We start from the raw sequence: 24,080 nt of genomic DNA on the forward strand, positions 1-24,080 counted from the left end.
CCAAAACTTAGCCGCGACCCCAATGCAACTGGCTGGATTTCACGATCACAATTTGCATATTTATATATATACAAAATATACGGCGGCCATTTTCAACCCTACTTACATGGTGATGATGCCCCTGTGCTGTTGGACATCATATCACGTGCATTGGATCAGAATCGCGCGCGCCCCCTCAACTTGGCGAAAAGGTTCTCTCAGCCGCTAGCTAGCACTTTCTACCAAATCTTGAGGTCAAGAATTGTGCAGTGGTGCGCCGCATTATCCACCACTATTTACACACATCAACTTGCACGCCACCTTTTTGACACATCGAGTGGCTATTGCCACGCATGCCCGACCTCTCAAACCTCTATAAATAGCTCCCATGCATGGCTGCTCTCACACATACATACATAGCAACAGTGTTAGCAATCTTCACTTTGAACTGATTGGAGCTCACAACACGTTAAGTTGTGCCAAGAATCACAAAGAGATTTGATCCGTATATATGGCTCCCAGCAGAGAGGCGTGTGCGGCCGCCATGGCCATGGCGGCGCCGTTTCTTGCGATGGCGAGCAACATCGGCAGCGCCAGCGTCAACGCCACAGGTGGCGACGGCAACGGTGAGATCAAGCGGCGCCGGACCTCGTCCGATGCCGTCCAGCGCACCGTGTCCGACGTCTCCTACGAGCTCCACCACCACCACCACCAGCACGGCGGCGTCAACAAGCAGGAGAAGAAGGCAGCGGAACAGCAGCAGCCGCCGCCGCCGCTGCACCCCGTGCCTGAGGTGCAGGACGCCAAGTGCGAGTGCTGCGGCATGTCGGAGGAGTGCACGCCCGAGTACATCCGCGGCGTGCGCGGCAGGTTCGCGGGGCGCTGGGTCTGCGGCCTGTGCGCGGAGGCCGTGACGGAGGAGGCCGAGAAGAAGAAGGGCAGCGGGACGACGCTGACGCTGGAGGAGGCGCTCAAGGCGCACATGGGCGTCTGCAAGCGCTTCAACGGCTTCGGCCGGACGCACCCGGTGCTGTTCCAGGCCGAGGCCATGCGGGAGATCCTCAGGCGCCGGGCCAAGCTCGGCCCCAGGTCCAGGTCCAGCATCAACCCCAGGGAGGTCAGGGAAGTCGCCACCAAGGCCGGCAGCGGCGGCGGCACTGGGATCGCGCGCAGCTCCAGCTGCATGCCCTTCATCACCGACCGGGCGCCGAAGTCGAGCAACAAAAATTGATTCGATCGGTTGCATTGGTTGGGTCGACGATGAGTTTTTAGCATGATGAGCTTGCACTTCTTTGACCTTCAATTCTTTGTAGGCTATAGAGGGTGCGTTAGTTTGCTTGGTGGGTACTTCGTTATTAGCTTTCCTTTTAGGCTACAGAGTGCATGCTTTTGTTTACATGCCATCGCGGCTGTTTTTTGCTGCACTTCTAGCTTTGAGCTAGCTAAAACCTTGGGCAGCGTTAGTAGTCTAGCCATGAAAATTAGTCTGGTTTGTTCATGCAACCTCTGTTGCATGGAGACGATGATCAAATTGAAGTTGTTTCAGGGTGCAGGTTTTTCCAGCTGATAGATCATCAGCGGAATGCATATGGTAGCGTTGAGGTCGTGGCTGATGGGTTATCAGTTGTTTGTTATGGGGCTTTGCTTGGCACTCTTGTGGCGTTTTGCCTCACAAGCGGCGCTGACATCAGCTCTGTCTATTTGCTTAAAATTGTATAATTCTATGCCTGCCCCAATTTTACTGGGCATGTAGTATGTAATATGAAGGATTTGTACTCCAGACCTTCTTAATGAATAAATAAATGTAATGATATGTGGATGTTTGTGCTTGATTCTTGTGTGTAAGTTGACTATTTTATTCTACATGTTTTACTACAAGACTATATGATTTGTAACTCACTTACAAATTTTTATCTTATTTTTCTTAATATAACAAAAAAAACACCCGAGTTGCCAGCTTTTTTACATGTAACTAGTTGAACATTTTTTATTGCCCAAAGAAATTTTTTAGATCAAGCATCCATTTTGAAAACAGAAAGTTACAATTCTTTTACCTATTACTAGTCGAAACATTATGAAATATTCATCCAAAATTTGTTAAATTCTATTTGGGGAATTCATTTCGCCAATAAGATCCAATTAACTATCATAAGAATTTTGATACCATGAAAGATGGTACACATTTGTTTCATAAGCTTTTAATTGTTTCGTATTTGGGAATACTAAGGTGGACAAAAGTTATTCTACGCCATGATACATGACCTAGTTCTCAATTCACACCTAATGCTGGCAACCAGTCAATTTCTGCGTTTATAGTGTGCAACGGCCAATACCATGCAAGTTTGATGTCCCATAATAAATTTTTCCTATTTCTAATGACTCGGAACATTAATGAAGATTGAGAAGTAGAAACCAGATTGAAATTGTGAAAAGAAGTAGATATATACTAAGGGTCTATTTGGTATAGCTCTGGCTCCTTGATTCTGAGTTATTCTAACTGATTCTGGTGAAGGTACAGGATGATGAGCATGTAAGAATTGATTTTAGAGTTATTCTAGAGTATTTAATTGAGCAAATTATTTTCTTGGCCCTAAAAAAAGTGTTGTTTAGTTTCTTGGTCTTTTTTTTAACTTGCTTATTCGGCCCTAAAACGAATTCTTTTGGTTTCTTGGCTCTTCCGTTAGTTTGATGGGCTAACGGTATTAAGCTATACACGAAATGACTCTTTTACCCCTCGCACCGAAGGCTACAGTTCATAGATCTTTCAGGCTGCCTCTATCAATAATTTTCCAAGATAAGGTACAATATTTTTTCAAGCATGGAATTATTATTTTTTATTTTTCAATAATTATTTTTAAGCTAGGGCTAAAACAGTCATTTCACGTACAACTTAACACCTTTAGCCCATCAAACTAACAGAAGGGTCCAGAAACAAAAATAAATTCGTTTTAGGGTCAAATAAGCAAGTTTGAGAAAAAAGGACCAAGAAACTAAGCAACACCTTTTTTAGGGCAAAGAAAATAATTTCCTCTATTTAATTAGGTTTGGCCCAACCTTGAATCGAATAAATTTCAAGATCCACAATAAATGCTAGTGCAATAAAGGATTAATCCTATATAAAAAAATCGGTAAGAGATTGACTCAAATTAATTGAGTGGCTATTGTACATATAGTCATGTACATCTCCTACAACTAAAAAGAATAAAGTGTGGATATTTTTTGTGCGATATTTATTTTGGTTCGTCCGTCTACTCACGCCTGCGATCCCACGACATCTCTCGCATGCATAATTCTACTTGATTGAATATTGCTTATCATGTGATAGAGGAATCACGGCAAAATAGGAAGTAGAAAATTATTGTGTTATCCATATACACATTGCATGTTTGCATGCACTAGCATACATGGCAACGAGCAAAAAGACAGAGAATTAACACAGAAGGAAAGAGAATTAAGACAAAGGAACATCTTTGCATTTCTGAGAACATTGTCAAATCTGCCTACATTTAATTACTTTTCCTCTTTGCATTTGCAAAAGAAACAGTTTTTTCCTCCTTTTATTTGGTTTCACGCTCACGTGTTCCATCATCCTCGTTTGCTGTTTCAGGTAGCGTGCTCGTGCGTTGCTACGGGACAACTAAATCTTTTGTACTAAAAACACACGGATCGCACGATAAGATAATAATACTGTTAAATTAAATACCGACGTTAAAGTGATATTTAATTTAAAAAGTAAAGTTTGTGAAATTAACACAGTCACGGAGAGCGCGGTGTCGCAGGCTCACAAACTCTACTGTATAGACTTTTTCGTGATATAGCTAAGATAATATTTTATATCGGCAGAAAGAATTCTCCGATATCCATTTCTTTCATGCGCTAATAAATTCATGAATAAGTTTCGCTGCATCTCCATATAATCCTGTACACACAGGTTCGAGTATATATGTAAATATTAGTGCCTGTCACATGGATAATACTGTGTGTCTTAAAAAATCTCTCATAAAATTTTAAAACAAAGTATGTTATACTCACCGTATAAATATGTGTGGCTTTAGCACTATTTCACACAGACATATATCATAGAATAAGGTATCCACTTTGACTGTCTGTTCCGAGATGTTGTATTAGGTATTGTAATTCTTAATTTCGACATATTTTTTAGGTCAAGGCAACCAATGATGACACTTTTCTTAGTGGTGCATAATTTTATGGTGCACCTCTTGACTATCTGAGTATGGACAAGTTAGCACTGCAAAGGCTCAGAAAAGCTGCTGAGAAGATCAAGGCTGAGTTTTTCTCCACTATGCATACTAAAACATATGTCCCCATTTATCATTGCCAATGCTTTTGATGTAAAGTAATTCAACATTGCCATGATTAGATATAAGTTTGAGTCTCTTGTGAGCAATCTCATAGAGGGACTCTCAACCTTTATGTGATCTTGTAAGTGCATCTAGCCTTTTAGTGGGTTTTGGTAAATTGAATGATAACATAATTAAAGGTCTAATAAGTTTGCTAAGTGTTGAACAGGAAATTGAGTCTATTGCATATACTTGTGGGTTGTGTATTAACAAGTATATACAAGGTTCAACTAGTAGGCAAACTTGATGATATGCCACATTATGTTAAAGTGAATGCCAAACTGTGCATTGTTGTATTGGAAGTTTTTGGAAGCAATTTAGTTCAAGCAAAAGACAACAATGCAAATAGAATCAATAAAATGGCTTCTATGTTGTGGGATATCATAGCATCATGTGAAAACAAACATACTTGGTAAATGACAATGTATAGTGGATATAAGTCAGTCTCTACATTGGTTTGCTTACATGGATGAATATACGAAAGATCAATTAGAATGTCAAGCCAAAATGAGAAGGGAATAAGGAATCGTGAATTAGCTTGACCATATTGATGTTGATCCATGTATGTCTCTATGTGAGACAAACTGAAGCTTGATTGATCTCAACATTCATATCTAGAAAATATTCAAGCATGGATCAAAATATTGAAGAAATATTTTTCAATGGATGCTTAATATAATGTGACTTAAGTATGGCTTGATAGGGTGAAGATAGCAAGGAAAGGGCTTCGAGGTACTAAGCGAAGGTGAAGGGCAAGTGACGGCTTGGCGACTGAGGTACCATGGCTAAGGTGAAGAAGAGAGTACTTAAATTGAGTCGAGGTACTAATCAAGCTATGAGGAGTCATATTGTGTCGAGGATCAAATCATTAGTGGAAGTGACTTGAAGACATGAAGGTGAACTCATATGTATGGAAATGGTTCAAGTCACATAATTAAGGTATAATGAGAATGAGGAAAACATATTCGATAATAGAAGTTTTTAATTGCCAAATGAAGTGGCAACCAGCTCAAAGGCATTTACATTCTTTTATGCTTTGAATTTGAGTTTAGGAAAAGCCGTACTATAAAGAGGAATTCTAGTACAGTTGGTCAACTGTGCAACTAGATGCTCAAAACTACAGATCTATATCATCTTACCCAGCCAAAGCAGCCAACCAAAAATCTTCAGATTCTACCTGTTTTGGCTAGGGCGGTAGTGCCGCCCATAAATGACCGTTGGGACCCAAGAGGTATAAATACCATTTGGGCCGGCCCACAACGGTGAGCCTTCTTCTCCAACGGTTCAGTTTGAAACTGAACAGACCAAAGCTCACATCTCTCTCCTCCATTGTTGCTCCTTCATCCCTCAAGCAAATCCTTGATTTGAACCATCAAAACTTGAGAGAAAAGGCAACAAAACTCGATTGGAGAGAAGATCCACTGATTCCCAAAGTCTAAGAGCATTTGGTTCACGTTTGGCCGGCGGTTCTAGGGTTTGTTACTCTTGGAGCTTGCTCCTAACCGGCTAGGCATCGCCCTTGTGCTTGCCAACTCGTGTGGCAGCCTTGGGAGGTTTGTAACCTCATCCTGCAGCTAAGAAATTACCCCTCACTTCAAGAGTTCATTCTCTTGATTTGAGAACAAGGGCAAGGCAAGCCTTGGTGGCGAGCCAATTCTTTTGTGGATACCTCAACAACATGGACTTAGGCAAGCCTTGGTGGTGAGCTGAACCACAGGATAAATTTTGTGTCTCGCGTGCTTCACTTTGTGTTATTGCTGGTTCAGCTCTTTGCTAGCTGTTGTTAGGGTTTGGTAGCTCGATCCTCTCTTGTGTGAGATTTCTGTGGTATACAGTCTTTGAACTAGATTTTGTCTTTCTGTTGCAGGATTGAGCAGTTGAAAGGGTCATGTTAATATCTATGAAATCTCAACACTGTCTGCTTTATTTTTGAAGAGCGACAGTGCCGCCCTATAAGGCCAGCAGTGTCGCCCTCTGTTCTAACAGAGTTTTGAGTTGAATTTTTATAGGCCTATTCACCCCCCCTCTATGCCTCCTAGGCAACATTAAGGTCCTTTCAATTGGTATCAGAGCCTGGCTCTCAATTTCGGGCTTAACCGCCTTGAGAGAACGATGTCGACAAGTGAGGAGGTATCTCTAGAACTTTTACTTTTTGATGGCTCAAATTATACATCTTGGTCTGCTAGTGTGCTTGATGTTTTTAGGACCATGGGTCCTCAAATAGAGCAGATTGTAGATGTGAGCATTTCACCTCCTCATGATGATTTGATCTACTTATCTAGAGAGGAAGTGAAATGCTTACAACTCAATGCTCAAGCTGCTAATGTCTTATTTAGTGCTTTGAGTGAAGATGTACTTGATGTTGTCATATTTGGAGATGGTAAACCACTTGGTGATGCTCATATCATTTGGACCACGCTCAAGGAAATGTATGGCAACTCCAAATGTGAAGAGAGCAACCTCTCATTGGAAAAACCACTTGAGGAATGCTCAACTTCATCGACAAATGATGAGCCTCAAGTGATTCTCTCAAAAGGCCTATTTGATCATGCTACATCCACTTCCTCACCAACATATGAATTATTGGATGGTAATGAAATAGTTGGTGAGAACAATATTTTTACATGTGGTACTTCTACTTTCTTTAGTTCTTGTGAGACTAACATTTTGAAGGAAGAAGAAGCTTGTGATCGGTGGAAGCCAAATGATGAATCCACCTTACCAAGAAGCTCAACTCTCTATACCACTTCATATATCGGTCTCATGGCAAAGAAAGAGAAGAAAGTGGCAAGTGAGAGTGAGTGAGAGTGATAGTGATAGTGACAGTGGTAGTGATGATGATGAGATCAATCAACACCTTACACGTCTAAGCAAGAAAGACAAGTTGATAGTGATCAAGTTCATAGAGAAGATTTAAGAGCAAGAAGAAGATCTCTACAAGCAAGAAGAGCTTCTCATTGAAAAGATCAAATGCTTGGAGAAGTTGACCAAAAAGCATGAAAAGATTAAGTGCTCTCATGCTAGCTTGGTCCAAAGGTATGAAAACTTGTTAATTGAGCAAACTCATACTATTAACTCTATCTTGTGTTGCTCAATTAGAAGATCAGAATTATATGCTCAAAGACAAGTTGGAAAGGCTTACTAGCAAAAATGAGACTTTGCAAGAAAGTCATGATGGGCTTTTGTGCTCTCATGAGAAGCTTATGGAGTCTCATCTCATGCTAGAAGTGGCTCATGAGGTTGTGGTAACAACGGTAAAATCATACCAACCTCACACTCACAAATGCACATATACACAAGTTTTATCTATTTTATCATGTGCTAATAAGTGTTGCTCTCAAGCAAGCCAACCTTCCATTGAGCATGTAATTGTAGAAACTTGTGATGATTTCATTGCAAAAGAAAACGAACAGCTCAAGGAAAAAGTTGAAATGCTAAAAAGGGACTTGATTCAATGGAAGGGCAAGTGCAATGCTCAACCTTCTCAAGATAACCATGAAGACATGGTGAAGAAGCTTGAGAAGGGATCAACCGATGCATGCATCAAGCCTTATCAAAAGGGTTACAAGTCCAACAATGGCAAAGTGAAGGGGATACTTAAAGAAGTGCAATCTGTCTAGAATGAAGTAGTTCAGCTAGCTGCATAGACTGCGGCAGTGCTGCACCCCAAGGGCGGTAGTGCCGCACCTGGATAGAACAGGAAAGTTTCCAAGGCCATCAAGGTGCAACATCAATCAAAGAAGACTCTCATCACTTGCTTCAAGTGCAAGAAAGACGATCACCATGTCAGAGATTGCCCCTTGAAGAAAGAAGAGAAGGGCGTGAGCAAGATCCAAGAGAAGAAGAAGATGGCTCATGTCAAGTTCTCCAACATAGGACACAATGCTTCTATGTGTTCCAACAAGGTCGATGATCAAGCCACACTTCTAAAGAACAAGACAAGAAGAAGCAAGAGAAAGTGTTATGGTTGTCATGAGAAGGGACATGAAATTGGCTCCTAATAAGAAAAGTGAAGGCTTGTCGTCATCAACAAAGAGGTTCATTAGCAAGGTAGCAAGCAAAGTGCAAGAAGAGAAGGCTAGAAAGAACAAGAACCGCCTATGCTACACTTGCAAAGGAAAGGGACATTTAAGTAAGGATTGTCCCATGGGTAACACTTCTAAGCTCAACTTGTCAATTGATTTAAATATGCTTAGGAGGCCCAAAAATGACACTTATGCTAAAAAGGTGATTGGTTCACCAAGTGCTAGCACACAGGCCATTTGGGTGCCTATGTCTCTTGTGACTAACCATAATGGACCCAACATAGTTTGGGTACCAAATTGTGCTTAGTAAGTGTTGTAGGTACTTGAAGGTGATATGAAGCTTTGGGGTGCTTGAGCAAGTTGATTGAAAATACTCACTCAAGCTATCAATCAATTCACATTGCATATTCTTATATGGTTGACCCAAAGATGAATCAATGGAAATACTTCAAACTTTATATTCACCTCGGTAACTAGTACCTAACCCTTGCTAGATAGCCACTTGACGTGTGTAGTCTCTAATAGTTCACAAATATATGTGTGTTTGTGAATTATTAAGAGTGGCTAGAGTACTTCAAGTCTAAATGAATCATTTGCCATATGATACTTTTAATGGCTCTCTAGTAGAGCAAGATCTTATTCATATTGTAGGTAATGAGGAACCACCTTGTGGGGCAATCAAGAAAATGGCCATTGATGATATAAGACCATAAGAAGTACATGCTACAAAAGTGGAAGCTCCTCAAGTTGGCTACTATACCAAATTCTGCTGACAACTCTGATGTAGAGGTGCAGCACACCCCTGCTGCAAATCAGCAGGGCGGCAGTGCCACACCCAAGGGTGGTAGTGTCGTCCCTTCTACATAGTAGCAGCTGACTCCACTCTAGTTCGTGGACAAATCTACAACCTTCATATGTGCAAGATGAAGATGAAAAGACCACCTCATCCATTACAATCAAGAAGGACGGTAACATCTAAATCTCAAGTGCAATTTATTTGAAACTAAACTCCTTTGTGTCTTGTGTAGCCACTTAGGATAATAGAAGCACTTGAGGATATTCATTAGTTGCTGGTCATAGAATAGAAATATAATCAAAATTGAATTGATCATCCACATTAAGCAACATAGGTGACTTGACTTTCCTTTGTGGACTTCAAACCAAGAAAAACAAGATGAAGCAAGTTTATGTTCGTGCACATTATGAGTTGGTTTGATGGATTTGGAATCTTGGTACACATTGGAGGATACAAGTAGATTTCAAAATGGCCAAGAATAAAGAATCAAGCTCAAGTCAAGTAAAAGGACTTATTACTCACAAGTCAAGAACTTCCTACTTGATGGAATCTTATCATATGTTAGATTGTCAAATTCTCATTCTCATCTTATGGGCATCTACATGCTATAATGGTTGTGAGTATCTCTTGGCATAGTTCAAATTGATTACACTATTGTTGCCATGACCTAGACATAGAGTGAAAATCTCAAGTTCTTAAATGAATAAAGTGCTATGTGAGAAATTCAAATACTTAGAGCACTTATAAAAGGAGACTTTAATCTATGACTAGAGTTGTGAGACTAATCTTTCTCTCTAAGTGATTTATGTAGTCTCACTAAATAAGAATGTATTTCTCAAATAGAGTGTGCTATTATATGAAGGCTATCAATCCAAAACCATGTGATGTATTTTCTCTATAGCTAATTTGGATTAGATTTGTCTATGTTAGCCACTCACCATAATATGGGTTAAATCTGCCCTTTGGACTTAAATGACCAACCATGCACATTTACATTTCTATTCCACTCAAAAGAATGTGCATGAGACATCAAGGGAGATTTAGTCCATGTTATGAGGTTTCTCCATTTTGGTAACCCACTTGTCATCCACATATAAATGGTTACTAAATGGAAAACTAGTGCTTGTGTTACTAATGTCTTCTTGTGATTGAGCTTATTCATAGAAAATCAATAAGAAGATGTTGTGCTAATTTAATTCACAAGCTTAAAGGTTATTCTTCACCTAAAGAAAGATGTTGCTGCTAAAGACCATTTAGATCAAAAGTTTTAGTTTCGCTTGAATCAAGTTTGAGGTTGATTTGAATAAGCTATACAAGAAGAATTCACAAGATTATGAGTGTTGATGAGAGGACTGAATGGATATAACATCCTGTATGTATTCTCAACTGAAATCACCTCAAAGATTGGATAGGAAAAGAAGAAGAATCATCGATCATCAAATCTGTCTAGAAAATTGCAAATCTAAGTTGACTGCCTTCAAGCATGGATTTGGAGATTCAAATACTGATAAATTTACCTGAAACTTTGTGAGCATGCTATACACATCTAGTACTTGTTGCTATACAATTGGTATGAAGATTGGTTTTGAAGAAAATCAGTTTTGAGTTCGTTTCTGTCAGCTTCAATGGTGCAGTTTCAGATTTGAGCAGTTCTGATAGAAAATTATTTTCACAGACCAAATGGAGTTCAAATGAGCTAATTTTTTTAGAGAAGTTAGAGGACTCATAGATGAAGATCTCTACCAAATTTCATGCATATTGGGCTAGTGGTCTGAGAGATATGGATTTCTTTTTCCTTTCTGAGGATGACAGAATCTGAAAACTGACTGAATGGAATTGGATTGCATTGTGGCAACAAGATTGAGTTAGCTCTCAAGTTGGTCATGAAGAATCAGTAAATATGAGAAATATAAATTTGGTCTAAAGGAGTTTCAATGAAAGAAAAGAACTCACTTCAGGGTCCAAATAAGTTGCAATCAGAGTACAAGCAGCAGCAAGTGATTGCAACTAGTTGGAACAAGAAGTAATCAGTTGAGACTATTAAATTGCAAGCAGTTTCAAGGAGTTCAAATCAGTTGAAGTATAGTGCAAGTCACTCCCTTGACCTCATATTGTTAATGTGCTTAAGTGAACTTTGTGTACTCTTGTATGCACAAATTTAGGGGGAGCTTAGCCTATATCTTGTGAGATTATTGGTTTCTTTCAGGTGTTTGATGTGCAGTCACACACATGGAAAAAGGAGGATGGGTAGTTCCTTTAGATTCTCTAGGTGTTTCATAATTATTCTAGGAGGTCTCAGTCTTTATAAACCAAGTGCTCCTGGTTTAAATGTTGAATGTCCTAATCTTTTAAATGGACCTAGATTTGGATGAGATGGAGAAAATAATTGAAAAGTGGGCTTTCATTGCTATTTCTCCTCTCTAAGTGCTCATCAAGTACCTATGATCCATCCCATTGATCTCTTAGGATCTTATCAACAAAGAGTTGTAACTCCTAGTTCATAACTTGCAAATTTCATGAATTTTACCCTTGCTCTCTGTGTGAGTTGCTCTAGGTAAAGAAAGAACTAAGAAACTAATATGGATCTTGGATGATCACAAGAGCTCAGTTTTACCATATTTCATCAAGTGAGAACTATAGCCATCCAAATCATTGAAGTATCACCTATGATAGTCATATCGATGAAAATTTATGTGGTGATCTATCTACCTTGGTGGTGGTATGTTTCCTTGGCATAATTTCAATTGTTGCAAATTTATCATGCCTTTACCAAGATATAGGATGAACTTCCCTTGACTCTTAAACCGATTCTAGTGCATTTCACAAGTAATTCAAGCACTTGATGCACATATTAAGGGGGAGCCCATCCTATGCCTTGTGTCTTTTAAGACTAACCTTTTCTTCTTGTGCATTTGTGTAGTCTCTTGCTAAGAATGAGTCTCTCATGAGTATGGTACATTGACTCAATCCAAATTGGTTATCTCTCATATTCATTTGGATTGTATTTTTATCTCTTAAGTAGCTACTCTCCATAATATAGCTTAAATTCCCTTGTTTGGACTTAATTGACCAAAAGTGCCTATGTTCTTGCCTTCCACATATATATGTATGTACTATCAAAAAAGGGGAATTTAGTCTATGTTATAAGGTTTTGCAAATAGTGATCTACATGCCTTCCACATCCAAAATGATCACTAGTTGTGAAATTCTCTTATGTAATTTAATGCTATCTCTTGTCTTTATGAGCATTTCCTAGGTGACATTATGAGATACGGGCATTCATTCCAATTAGCATCAACTAGTGAAGATCCTTTCAATAGAACAACACTTGCACTTATTGATCTTGAGATTTCTCTTGGTTGGGCTGGATAGCTCTCGAAACAAGCTTTCTAGAAAGTCCAAGATCACTAAAAACGGAGTTCGGAGTAAAGAGATATGACGTTTTTCGTGAGGTGACCTGTGTTGTTTCTGAGAGCTGCGGTAGTGCCGCACATAAGGGCGGCAGTGCCACACTTGTATAGGTCTTGATGGCTAGTTTTTGAACTCCAATGGCTTGTTTTGGTTTTGGGTGTATATATACTCATTCCACGGCCCCTAGGCTAGCTGCTGACGACCAAAACATTAGAAAGCCTTGTGAAGACTCTCAATTGGTGTCAAAATTATAAAGATTATATTTCAATTGGTATTGATTGATAATATTTAACTTGGTATATCAAGAAATATGTCTTCAGCTGATATCTCAATATGACAACAAGAGCTAGCAATGGACTTTCAATTGATATCAAGCATAAGTTTATGATATCTCCTTGAAGATGATGATGATGAGAGATGGGCACAAATGAAATTATCTTGCATAAAGAAGTACTAGTCCCATCAAAGCACTAAATCCAAGTATTAAAATCATCTTCATCGTGGAGATTATGAGGCTTAGAACAAAGGTATATAGCTCCATGAACTCATGTATTACCTTTGGGCATCTAGGCCTTTACATGCTAGTGTGTGCATGTGTATGTAATTTTTTTGTCACACTATAAGTTTGTTTTTGTGGTGGCGATTAGAGAATTCTTTAGATATTTGGTTGATACCTTTTGTGATGATGGCATGAGTTTGTCTCATGTTATACTATCATCTAAGTGAGGTATGAGCCAAATATGCTAACCTCTCAAGAATCTTGACCTAAAAGTTGCATACTTTGTTTGGTAGAAAATAGGTGAGAAATCTCATATGCTAAACTTTTACCTACTCTTGCCCTCACTTGTCAACCATCATTTCTTCCTTTTGGTGGAGAGATCCTTTTTGGAGATTAATGCCAAAGGGGGAGAAATATTGGGGGAGAATGTAAGGGGAGAGAGATTGATATGAGGATGGAAAGGGGTAAAGGAGAGACATACATATAAGGTTTTAAAAAATAAAATATTATGGTGTGTGCAAGGATAGTTTAAATTGATGCTCTTGATAAGGACCATTTATGCTAGTGTGTGGCATTCATGCCTTGAGTGATGCTTGTTTTCTCCTGTGCTGGTCAGGCTGGTGCGGCAGTGCCGCTCTCTGGTGTGGCAGTGCCGCCCTCTGCTAATCAACAATCTTTGAGTGCATGAACTGTCATGAGCATCACAGTTATCATGTTACATCTTACACCCCATGAATGCTAAGATATAGGAGAGTTCCCACACTTCATCTTAAATATGTGCATTTGGCATTTGAGGCCAAAATTTGAATTCCTTCAATGCACACATTTAGGGAGAGCTCACTATATAATAGGATTCAAAATCTTAATGTTTATCAATCTCTTATAAGCTTTAGTTGTGTTGTCATCAATCACCAAAAAGGGGGAGATTATAAGTGCATCTAGCCCTTTAGTGGGTTTTGGTAAATTGAATGACAATATAATTAAAGGTCTAATAAGTTTGCTAAGTATTGAACAGAAAATTGAGTCTATTGCATATACTTGTGGGTTGTGTATTAACAAGTATATACAAGGTTCAACTAGTAGGCAAACTTGATGATATGCCACATTATGTTAAAGTGAATGCCAAACTGTGCATTGTTGTATTGGAAGTTTTTGGAAGCAATCTAGTTCAAGCAAAAGACAACAATGCAAATGGAATCAATGAAATGGCTTCTATGTTGTGGGATATCATAGCATCATGTGAAAGCAAACATACTTGGTAAATGACAATGTATAGTGAATATAAGTCAGTCTTTACATTGGTTTGCTTACATGGATGAATATACGAAAGATCAATTGGAATGTCAAGCCAAAATGAGAAGGAAATAAGGAATCATGAATTAGCTTGACCATATTGATGTTGATCCATGTATGTCTCTATGTGAGACAAACTGAATCTTGATTGATCTCAATATTCATATCTAGAAAATATTCAAGTAAGGATCAAAATATTGAAGAAATGTTTTTCAATGGATGCTTAATATAATGTGACTTAAGTATGGCTTGATAGGGTGAAGATAGCAAGGAAAGGGCTTCGAGGTACTAAGCGGAGGTGAAGGGCAAGCGACGACTTGGCGATCGAGGTACCATGGCTAAGGTGAAGAAGAGAGTACTTGCATTGAGTCGAGGTACTAATCAAGCTATGAGGAGTCATATTGTGTTGAGGATCAAATCATTAGTGGAAGTGACTTGAAGCCATGAAGGTGAACTCATATGTATGGAAATGATTCAAGTCACATAATTAAGGTATAATGAGAATAAGGAAAACATATTCGATAATAAAAGTTTTCAATTGCCAAATGAAGTGGCAACCAGCTCAAAGGCATTTAGATTCTTTTATGCTTTGAATTTGAGTTTAGAAAAAGCCGTACTATAAAGAGGAATTCTAATACAGTTGGTCAACTGTGCAACCAGATGCTCAAAACTACAGATCTATGTCCTCTTACCTAGCCAAAGCAGTCAGCCAAAAATCTTTAGATTCTACCTATTTTGGCTAGGGCGGTAGTGCCGCCCTATGAGGACGGCGGTGCCGCCCATAAACGACCGTTGGGATCCAAGAGGTATAAATACCATTTGGGCCGGCCCACAACGGTGAGCCATCTTCTCCAATGGTTCAGTTCGAAACTGAACAGACCAAAGCTCACATCTCTCTCCTCCATTGTTGCTCCTTCATCACTCAAGCAAATCCTTGATTTCAACCATCAAAACTTGAGAGAAAAGACAGCAAAACTCGATTGGAGAGAAGATCTACTGATTCCCAAAGTCTAAGAGCATTTGGTTCATGTTTGGCTGGCGGTTATAGGGTTTGTTACTCTTGGAGCTTGCTCCTAGCCGGCTAGGCATCGCCCTTGTACTTTCCAACTCGTGTGGCAGCCTTGGGAGGTTTGTAACCTCATCTTGCAGCTAAGAAATTACCCATCACTTCAAGAGTTCATTCTCTTGGTTTGAGAATGAGGGCAAGGCAAGCCTTGGTGGCGAGCTGAACCACGGGATAAATTTTGTGTCTCGCGTGCTTCACTTTGTGCCCTTGCTGGTTCAGTTCTTTGCTAGCTATTGTTAGGGTTTGGTAGCTCGATCCTCTCTTGTGTGAGATTTCTGTGGTATCCAGTCTTCGAACTGGATTTTGTCTTTCTGTTGCAGGATTGAACAGTTGAGAGGGTCAGGTTACTATCTGTGAAATCTCAACATTGTCTGCTTTATTTTTGAAGAGCGGCAGTGCCGCCCTCTGTTTTAACAGAGTTTCAAGTTGAATTTTTATAGGCCTATTCACCCTCCCCTCTAGGTCTCCTAGGCGACATCAAGGTCCTTTCAGATCTGCCTTAGGAATATTGGCAGGACGATGGACCCATATTGAAATATCGCACCAAAAAGTGTCCACGATTTATTTTCTATGAATACATGCGGGTACTATGATAACACTAACTACCCCAAATAAAAAATTAGAGAGAATTTGCATTGCCTCCAGAAGGATTTATTTATTAAGTTCTTTGGACTCTACAGGTAGTTTTGAAATATTTGTTTGCATGTTTTACCTCGTATCCTATTTCAAAATTTTGTAGTTTAATTAGAATATTTAGGTGATTATATATATATATATATATATATATATATATATATATATAATATTCAATACAAGAATAATCTATGCATGATCTTCTTGAAAGATTTCTATAGTGTAAAGACATCTTCGTTTTTCATGCATGCCCGTGCTAACGCTACAGTAAAAATAAAAGGACAATATATCAATTAAAAAATAAAACAAAACTCATGCTCAAAGTCAGAGAGAAATTATGGATGCTTAAATTTTGTCATCCATTATCTACCGGCGTGCCTATAAGACTGAATAAACAATTAAACATAGATAGAAAACTAAATTAATGAAAAGATCATTGCAGGACATCAATCATCTCATACCTTCGGACAATATCGCAAAGCTACTAAAAACTGTAACCGTGCCCTCACCTCAAACATTGTCCAGATAAATAGATTGCAATGAAAGAAATGGATATCGGAGATTTCTTCCTGCCAATATAAAATATTATCTTAGCCGCATCACGGAAAGGTCTATAAAGTAGAGTTTGTGAGCCTGCGACGCCGCGCACTCCATGACTATATTAAATTTATAAACTTTGTTTTTTTGATTAAATGTCACTTTAACGTTGGTATTTAATTTTTACAGTATTATTATCTTATCGTACGATCCGTATGTTTTTAATATAAATTATTAGTTATTACATAGCAACGCACGAGCACGCTACCTAACGTTAATTATAAGTTCAAGAAAGGTGGAAGACATGCCACATGCCTATACACGTGACGCGACGGTCTTGTGCGGTCAGGCTATGACATGAGTAGTGAGGCGTCAATGAACGTTTTATAGCTACTTCTTACATTTCAAATTATATAACATTTGACTTTTCTAGATATTATGCTTGTACTATATATCTAGAAATAATGTATATCTAAATACATAGTAAAATCTAAGTATCTAAAAAAATTCAAAACGTCTTATAATTTGGAATGGAGACGGTACAAACTTAAATCTAAGAAAGATGATAGTGAGAGACGACAACGGACCTAGAGATGGAGGAGAACCGAGGATCGGAATCGACGAATGAGAGAGAGACAGAAGAAAAGTGTTTTTGATCTTTTTATATTTGCTAACATTAAAATAGATGTAGATAAGATTGTTTTATTAACTCATCAGGTTTGTACATGATGTATATCGTACAAATCAGTTCCCTATGAAAATGAAAAAAAAACAATTAATGAAATGAGTTGCTATATTATGTACAGACACGGTTACGTCACAATCAGCCTCTTGAATAAGCGATCGCCTACAACTACCCCGCGCACAGCCCGCCGTCGGCGCTCTGCATGGTGACGTCGCCGTCGTCGTTCATGTAGGCGGCGAGGTTCATGTACTGCTCTTGTTCCTGCTCCCGGTTAGGCTGCCTCCACCGCGAGCGGCAAACGACACACGTCGCCGCCCGTCGTGAGCGGCTTCGCTTCCAGCGCGCGAAGCACTCGGCGTGCACCGCGTTCCGGCACGTCCTGCACGTCAGGATCGCCTGCGACGCGGCGGTCCCGCTGCTGCTCTCTGACGCTGGTGCCGGCGCCATCTCCTCGAGGCACACCGGGCATGCCGCGCCGTCGAGTGACCTCCGCGACGACGCCTCCTGCCGGTCGTCGGCAGCCTTGTTGGCCGGGCGGGCCGACCACAGCTGGTGGAACCTCTCCCTGGCGCGCGCGCCGGCGAGCACGTCCGGGTACGTGGGCGTGCCGACGAGGCGCGCGACCTGGCACGGGCGCAGCGTCTGCCTCCAGACGCAGGCCTCGTCGAGGGAGAGGCCGAGGACGCGGAGCAGCACGAAGAGGAGGTGCTTGCAGGGCACGGCGGGGTCCGGGCATGTGCACGCCGGCGTGGTGGACAGCGTCACCGTGTACACGTTGCCCGTGGCGCCGAGCACGAAGAACTCCGCGCCGGCGCGGTGCAGCAGCCGGAGCTGGTGCTGCAGCGCGCGGATGATGCGGTTGGCGACGCGCCGCGTCGACGCCCCCTCCTCGGCGGCCGTGCTCGCCGCCGCGAACGGGGTGGTGGTGTTCGACGCCACCGAGTCCATCGAGAGGTTGCTCCTCGTTTCTGGCACGGCACGGGGAGAGCCCAGAGCTATCGGCTATGTAGTGGCGGGGGTGCACCAAAAGCACCGATGCGTTGAGTGCCGCAGGAGAAGACGACTGTGCGAGGGTGAGAATTGCGGCGGAGTGAAGCAACCTGCAACTGCGATGAAGGAGGAGGCAGCACCGGCAACTTAGCTTTGGGTTCAGGTTTGGGAAAGCACACCGAACAATCTTTCCAAGTCTCAGTGACCAGGTATACCAAATCATGGGCTAACTGCTTCGTTCTGCCCGAAACAGAGTAGTGCTGTGCGTGAGGTCACCTTGCAATTGCAACAGGATGATACCTGAAGTTGCCCAGTTTGACCAAATTGCTCAAAGTTACAGAATGAACGGGGCTAATTCATCAAATTATATAAATTAAAAACATACGTGAAAAATTTAACCACGAGCAGAGGTTGGAGAACAAATAAATAAAAAATCCATATATATTTACATCATCATTTATACTAGTATTTGTGAGTGCCTACGAATAGAAATTTTCATCTCCAGGACATGTGAACGCATATTGGTATTCACGCAAGCCACCGCCACCACGCCGCCCGCTGCATCTCCTGTTCCTCGCCGCCCCGCCGCCGCCGCCCGCGTCTAGGGCCCATCTCCGGTGCGTCTTCCGGAGAGAAGGGGAGGGGGTCTATTTTTTTTCCGTAGTTTTATTTCTAGTTTCTTAGAGTTTAGTCTAAATAAATATTTTAGCAAAATCAAATGAATTTTTGGTCGGATCATGATTCATACGATGACTTTGGTGATTGCCACAACGAGATCGCTGTTGCATGCATCGATTTCATCGACAGGAGGCCAATCGGTGACCTTTTATCTGCAAGGGGAGGGGTGCTTCTAGGCGCTCCTAACGAGGACGCTTCTTCGGGTCATCAATTTCATTGTCGATGGTCACGAAGAGATCAAGGTTTGGAGGTGAAGAATCTGCATCCATGTTGTATCTGATGATGCAACTTTCGATATTCTTTCATCGATTAAGACGTTTTGGACTGGTTTTGAAGCGTTAAATCTTACGGCATGTCCAATTGTTGGGGTTGGTCGTTAGATTCGGCATAGGAATTGCACTTTTGCTCCCGCGTTTGAGGGAACCATTGGGGAAGAAAATGTTGGAAGAATTTGGCTAAAATATTATGTATTTTTATTTCATATTTTTCTAAATATAATTTGGGGGAAGTAGCCGAATTTCCTCAATATAATAATCCTTCTTTCCTTGAAAAAAAAAGAGAGATTTTCAACTCGAGCTGGGATACTCCTGCCCTGAAATTTGCCGCCTGTGACGAGGTCTGTGTCAGCCCAGGAGGCGCCCTACCACGTGGGGTTGAGGCCCGAATAGAGCCCAACACGCAGAAAAACCTCAGGCCTGTTTCCCTTCTTTTTCTGTAGCCCAACAGGCCTGAGGTTTTCTACAGTTCTACTAGCAGCATTTTTGTGTCTATTATAAATCTTCACTGTTTGTCGGTTCATATCGCAAAACTACGTTTTCTAATCGGCCGGATATACGAGTCCGCTCCGGTACCGTGCCTATGTTATACTACGGCCCACAGCTAGTGCCACTAGGCCAGATTACATCACTGCCGGGTCCAAACCGGACATCACTGTTGAACACGGATACGAACAAGAATACAAAACAAATGTCTCGAATTCAATTTTGACAATAACATATATCTATTTGCTTATCGAAAGTTTTAGAAAAATAAAATCATTATGCATATAGAGAATATGATTATATAACACTTGTAGATAGTGACAGCTCATAAAATAATAGATATAAAATAAATATTTCAATTATTATAAAAAATCAATAAAACTACAAATAAATATTTATCAACAAATATTTAAATATATTAAAAATAATTTTATCAATAGATGAGTAACGAAAGTACTTAAAACTAATAGGACTAACCATAGTAAAACTAATTAAACTTAACCTTATATATCATTAGTAATAATAAAATTAATATAATGTTATTAACCATAGAGATAAGTTTTAAGTAGTTTAAGTCATGCATATATGATTTGCTATATTAACATTGATATCATTTACAATACTAATTACTCATTGATATAAACTTCACATGGTTTTATAGGGTACTTTGTTATTCGCAGATAATGTCGGATATTTTACATTTTTTTCTAATATAGATCTAGATTCAGATAGAAAAAGACAGAAAGCGAATTCGAATACATCCATTTAGTATTCACATTAGAATCGAATATAAATATAGATATTTGTACTGACATTTTTTAATTTATATCTGTACTGACATTAAAACAATAAAAAGGATAAGGATATGGAATCTTTTAACACCCAGAACCATCCCTACGCTGCTATGCAAGAGGCTAATGAGTAGATCGTCGTACGTGTACTGGAACATGTAACGCTGTGTTCTGCTACTCCAGCAGTAATTTTCAACGAATGAATAGTATTTTTTTCTCATAACAAATTATCATAAATAGTAGTCAAAATGAACGGCTTGCTGAAACTTGGCCGAATTGGCTGAAAACAATGTTCTAGCTGAATTATTGTAAGAAAAAAATACTGTTCCAGCTAAAAAAATAAGCTAAATAGTACGGATTATAAGGTAAACCGAACGAGTCCTAAATCTCCATGGCGTCGATTTAATTTTTGTTGGCTAAAACAGATCGAGGATCAGACACTCGATGGATATGACGATGTTTTTCTCATACATCCAACAGTACGTACGAAAGGTTTTAGTACTGTTCTCAGCACACCGTCTGCACATGCACATGTGTTGTATTCAGGGTTCAAAATTTCGGCGAAATTTTGTGAAATTCAGTAATTTTGGTGGTGGCCGAAAGAAAAATCCAAAATTTTGTAATACACTAATACATGTGTTATATAACTTTAGACTCAATTTTTTATTGTTTATATTGCATATTTTTGTATTCAATAGATGTGTAGTCATAAATCATACTAATATTTGTTTAGATTTAAATGTTTTTTTTAGAAAAAACATACTTCATGTGCTAGTCTTTAAAAAAAAATTGTCGAAATTTCGATTAAATTTTGTGAAATTCGGTAGTTTCGATGATGACTAAAATTTTTGCAATACCGAAATAAAAACCTTGGTTGTACTACTACCACCCTGGTAGCGGTAGCTGTCACGTACTATACATCACTTGCGGCAACGGTAACAGACCAGAGACCCAACATCTCCGCCGCTCCCAGCGAAACAATCATGTGTCAAGGGTACGCATGCCTGTTTAGCTAGGCCTTGTTTAGATTGTAAATTTTTGCAATCTGGACACTGTAGCACGTTTCGTTTGTATTTGATAAATTTTGTCTGATCATAGACTAACTAGGCTCAAAAGATTCGTCTCGTGATTTACAACCAAACTGTGTAATTAGTTATTTTTTTACCTATATTTAATGCTCTATGTATACATCCAAAAATTGATGTGATAGAGAGAGTAAAAAAAACTTAGAATTTGGAGGTGATGTAAACAATGCCTCAGTATCGACCGCGTGTTCTGAGTTTCCGTACGTACGTCCTTCTGTTCAAGCGCACAGAGATCGGAGTGCACGCTGGTACGAGTACGACCGCTGCCTTTTCTCCTCATGGATCAGTGCACCGCTAGCTGTCGCTGTGTGCCAGGTGTACCATCCTTACTGTTGCATGATCACCTAAGTAGTAGTAGGCCCTAGCTAGCAGTTTCGACGCATTGTTGGTCAAATGAGAGTCACTGTATCTTTGTATGATCTATCCCCTGTAATCCGTAATTGTAATTGTAAGGACGGACGGTAGATGTCGCCTGCACGTTGGAAAGTGGATCCTTAACGGTTAGCCGACCTGTTTGCTGGTTAGTCTCTAGACTGATAAATCTAATTGATATGGATTTGTTATGAGAAAAAAATACCGTGAACTGATAAGTTTTGACTCAAACCAAAACCTTAGATGCTTGTTGGCATATGTTGCGATAGCAAACGTGTGGCCCTGCTACTCCTCAGTCCTCGACCTCGGTCATGTGCCAATGACATATAGCATGCCATAGCTCGAATTTTTCCCTTTTTTTAATAGCACTACTATACGTCGTAGGTTTTTACACGTGCTGTGGGTACATACGAGTACATAATGTTTGGTATACGCTACTACAAAAAAAAATTTAGGGGTGGCTTGTAATTCTTTGTAGAGGCGGTTTGCCCACACTACTACAGGAATTAATTTGCGCAGCGTGGTTAAAATGGGCTCCGTGGCGGACACCTCTTTTGCCCACCACGTTTAACTGGTGGCCGGCCAGCGAGGCCGGCCACCGAGGCGCCCGCTGCGGGAAAAGGGTTTACCGTGGCAGGCCAAGTTGATTTACTGAGGCGGGCGCTTTATCTTGCCCGCCGCGGTAAAGCCTGTACAAATACACAGCACCACCCCTTCATCTTCTCCATGGGTCTTCCTCTCTCAAACTCATGGGGGAGGCTTTGTCCTAAAATTTGAGAAAACTTTTGATTTGAATTGAAGGGCTTGGATTTGAGAGAGGAGGACATCATAAGAGGTTCATAAAGGCTCTCCCTCTCTCCTTCCATCCTCTCTCTCTCTATTTCCATCATTTAGAGTTCTCTCTAGATCTAGATCTAGATCAATTTTAATGAAAAAATGATGTCATGTATTTCTTTAACTTTAGATTCATCATAGATGCATACTTCATCTTTCACATCGTCATTTGCTCTCTTTTTCATGATTTTGGACGTAAAAATCATCAATTTCTCCTAATTCTTTTTTATTTAATGTTGATTGTGACGGATAATGTTCGCAGGTATGATGGATAGGTCAGAATGGATGTACCAGATCGATAGAGTAAATGATCCGCGGTACCTCTTTGAATTAAGGAAGTTTATTGCTGCTGGTAAAGCTCACTGTGAGAGACTGAAGCGGATGACAACCATATGTCCATGTTCTCGTTGCAAGAACCAGAAAGCCCACCGAGACAGCGAGGTGCAAACTCATTTGATCATGTATGGTTTCATCGAGGGCTACACAGTCTGGACATTTCACGGCGAAAGAGTTGTGCGAGTGGCGGTGCATCTGGAGTGAGCTCTTCGACGCCGATGACGACAGCACCACCGGTGAATAAAGATCCTTTAGCAACAGCTACGCCAGCCGGCAGTGACAACAGTTGTTGTGATTACATCACGGTGGATGATCTAATGCAAGACATGGCCGACAAAGCCGGCGACGGTGGGGATGGTCAAGATACTGTGAGCCAACCCGAGGATGTGCAGCTTGTTGAAGATCTAGTCAAACACTTTGATGAAGACGACGTTGTGTTGGGTTGCCCAAAGTGGTTGGAGAATTTTAGAGAGTTGAAGCAGGCGGTAGTTGATCCTCTCTATAAGGACGGCGGCGATTGTTCGAAGGAGTGCACGGCGCTCCATTTTAACCTCCATAAGTTGATGTTGAAGGCTCGTCATGGTTGGTCTGACACTAGCTTCAATGAGTTGTTAAGCTACCTTGCCACCACGTACCCAACGGCTAACAAGGTGCCCGCCAATACTTATCAGGCCAAGAAGCTGATCCGGTCAGTGGCGATGAAGCTTAGAAAGTTTGATGCATGCCCTAACCACTGCATCCTGTATTGGGGCAATGAGTATGAGAATTTGATGAGTTGTCCGCACTGCGGCTTTAGTCGGTACAAGAAAAATGCTGGTTGTCGTGTGGATGCAGAAGACGAGGGAGGCTTGCGGGGTGGTCGGAAGAAGAACAAGAAGGGGGCAAAGAAGAGTAGTGCGGCCAAACAGATCTCGGCTCAGCAGGACGATGAAGAAGGGGGTTACATGC

At 40.5% G+C, this 24,080-nt stretch overlaps 2 protein-coding genes across 2 annotated transcripts; one reads left to right on the forward strand and one right to left on the reverse strand.

Moving 5' to 3' along the window:
• The first annotated feature begins 414 nt into the window (after window positions 1–414).
• LOC136522561 (uncharacterized) lies at window positions 415–1,787 on the forward strand. Its single transcript, XM_066516365.1, has one exon. It carries the CDS (start codon window positions 491–493, stop codon window positions 1,208–1,210), a length of 720 nt encoding a protein of 239 aa, XP_066372462.1. The 5' UTR covers window positions 415–490; the 3' UTR covers window positions 1,211–1,787.
• A 15,569-nt stretch (window positions 1,788–17,356) lies between these two features.
• On the reverse strand, window positions 17,357–18,289 carry LOC136519530 (uncharacterized). The gene has a single exon (XM_066512920.1). The coding sequence runs from the start codon at window positions 18,231–18,233 to the stop codon at window positions 17,454–17,456; it is 780 nt and encodes a 259-aa protein (XP_066369017.1). The 5' UTR covers window positions 18,234–18,289; the 3' UTR covers window positions 17,357–17,453.
• Window positions 18,290–24,080: the final 5,791 nt, after the last annotated feature.

This window comes from Miscanthus floridulus, chromosome 18, assembly GCF_019320115.1.
Source record: "Miscanthus floridulus cultivar M001 chromosome 18, ASM1932011v1, whole genome shotgun sequence".
In the NCBI taxonomy this organism is placed as follows: domain Eukaryota; kingdom Viridiplantae; phylum Streptophyta; class Magnoliopsida; order Poales; family Poaceae; genus Miscanthus; species Miscanthus floridulus.

Bases quoted from the DNA above. Each gene is read 5' to 3' on its own strand.
- LOC136522561 (XM_066516365.1), top strand. From the start codon at position 491: ATGGCTCCCAGCAGAGAGGCGTGTGCGGCCGCCATGGCCATGGCGGCG.
- LOC136519530 (XM_066512920.1), bottom strand. From the start codon at position 18,233: ATGGACTCGGTGGCGTCGAACACCACCACCCCGTTCGCGGCGGCGAGC.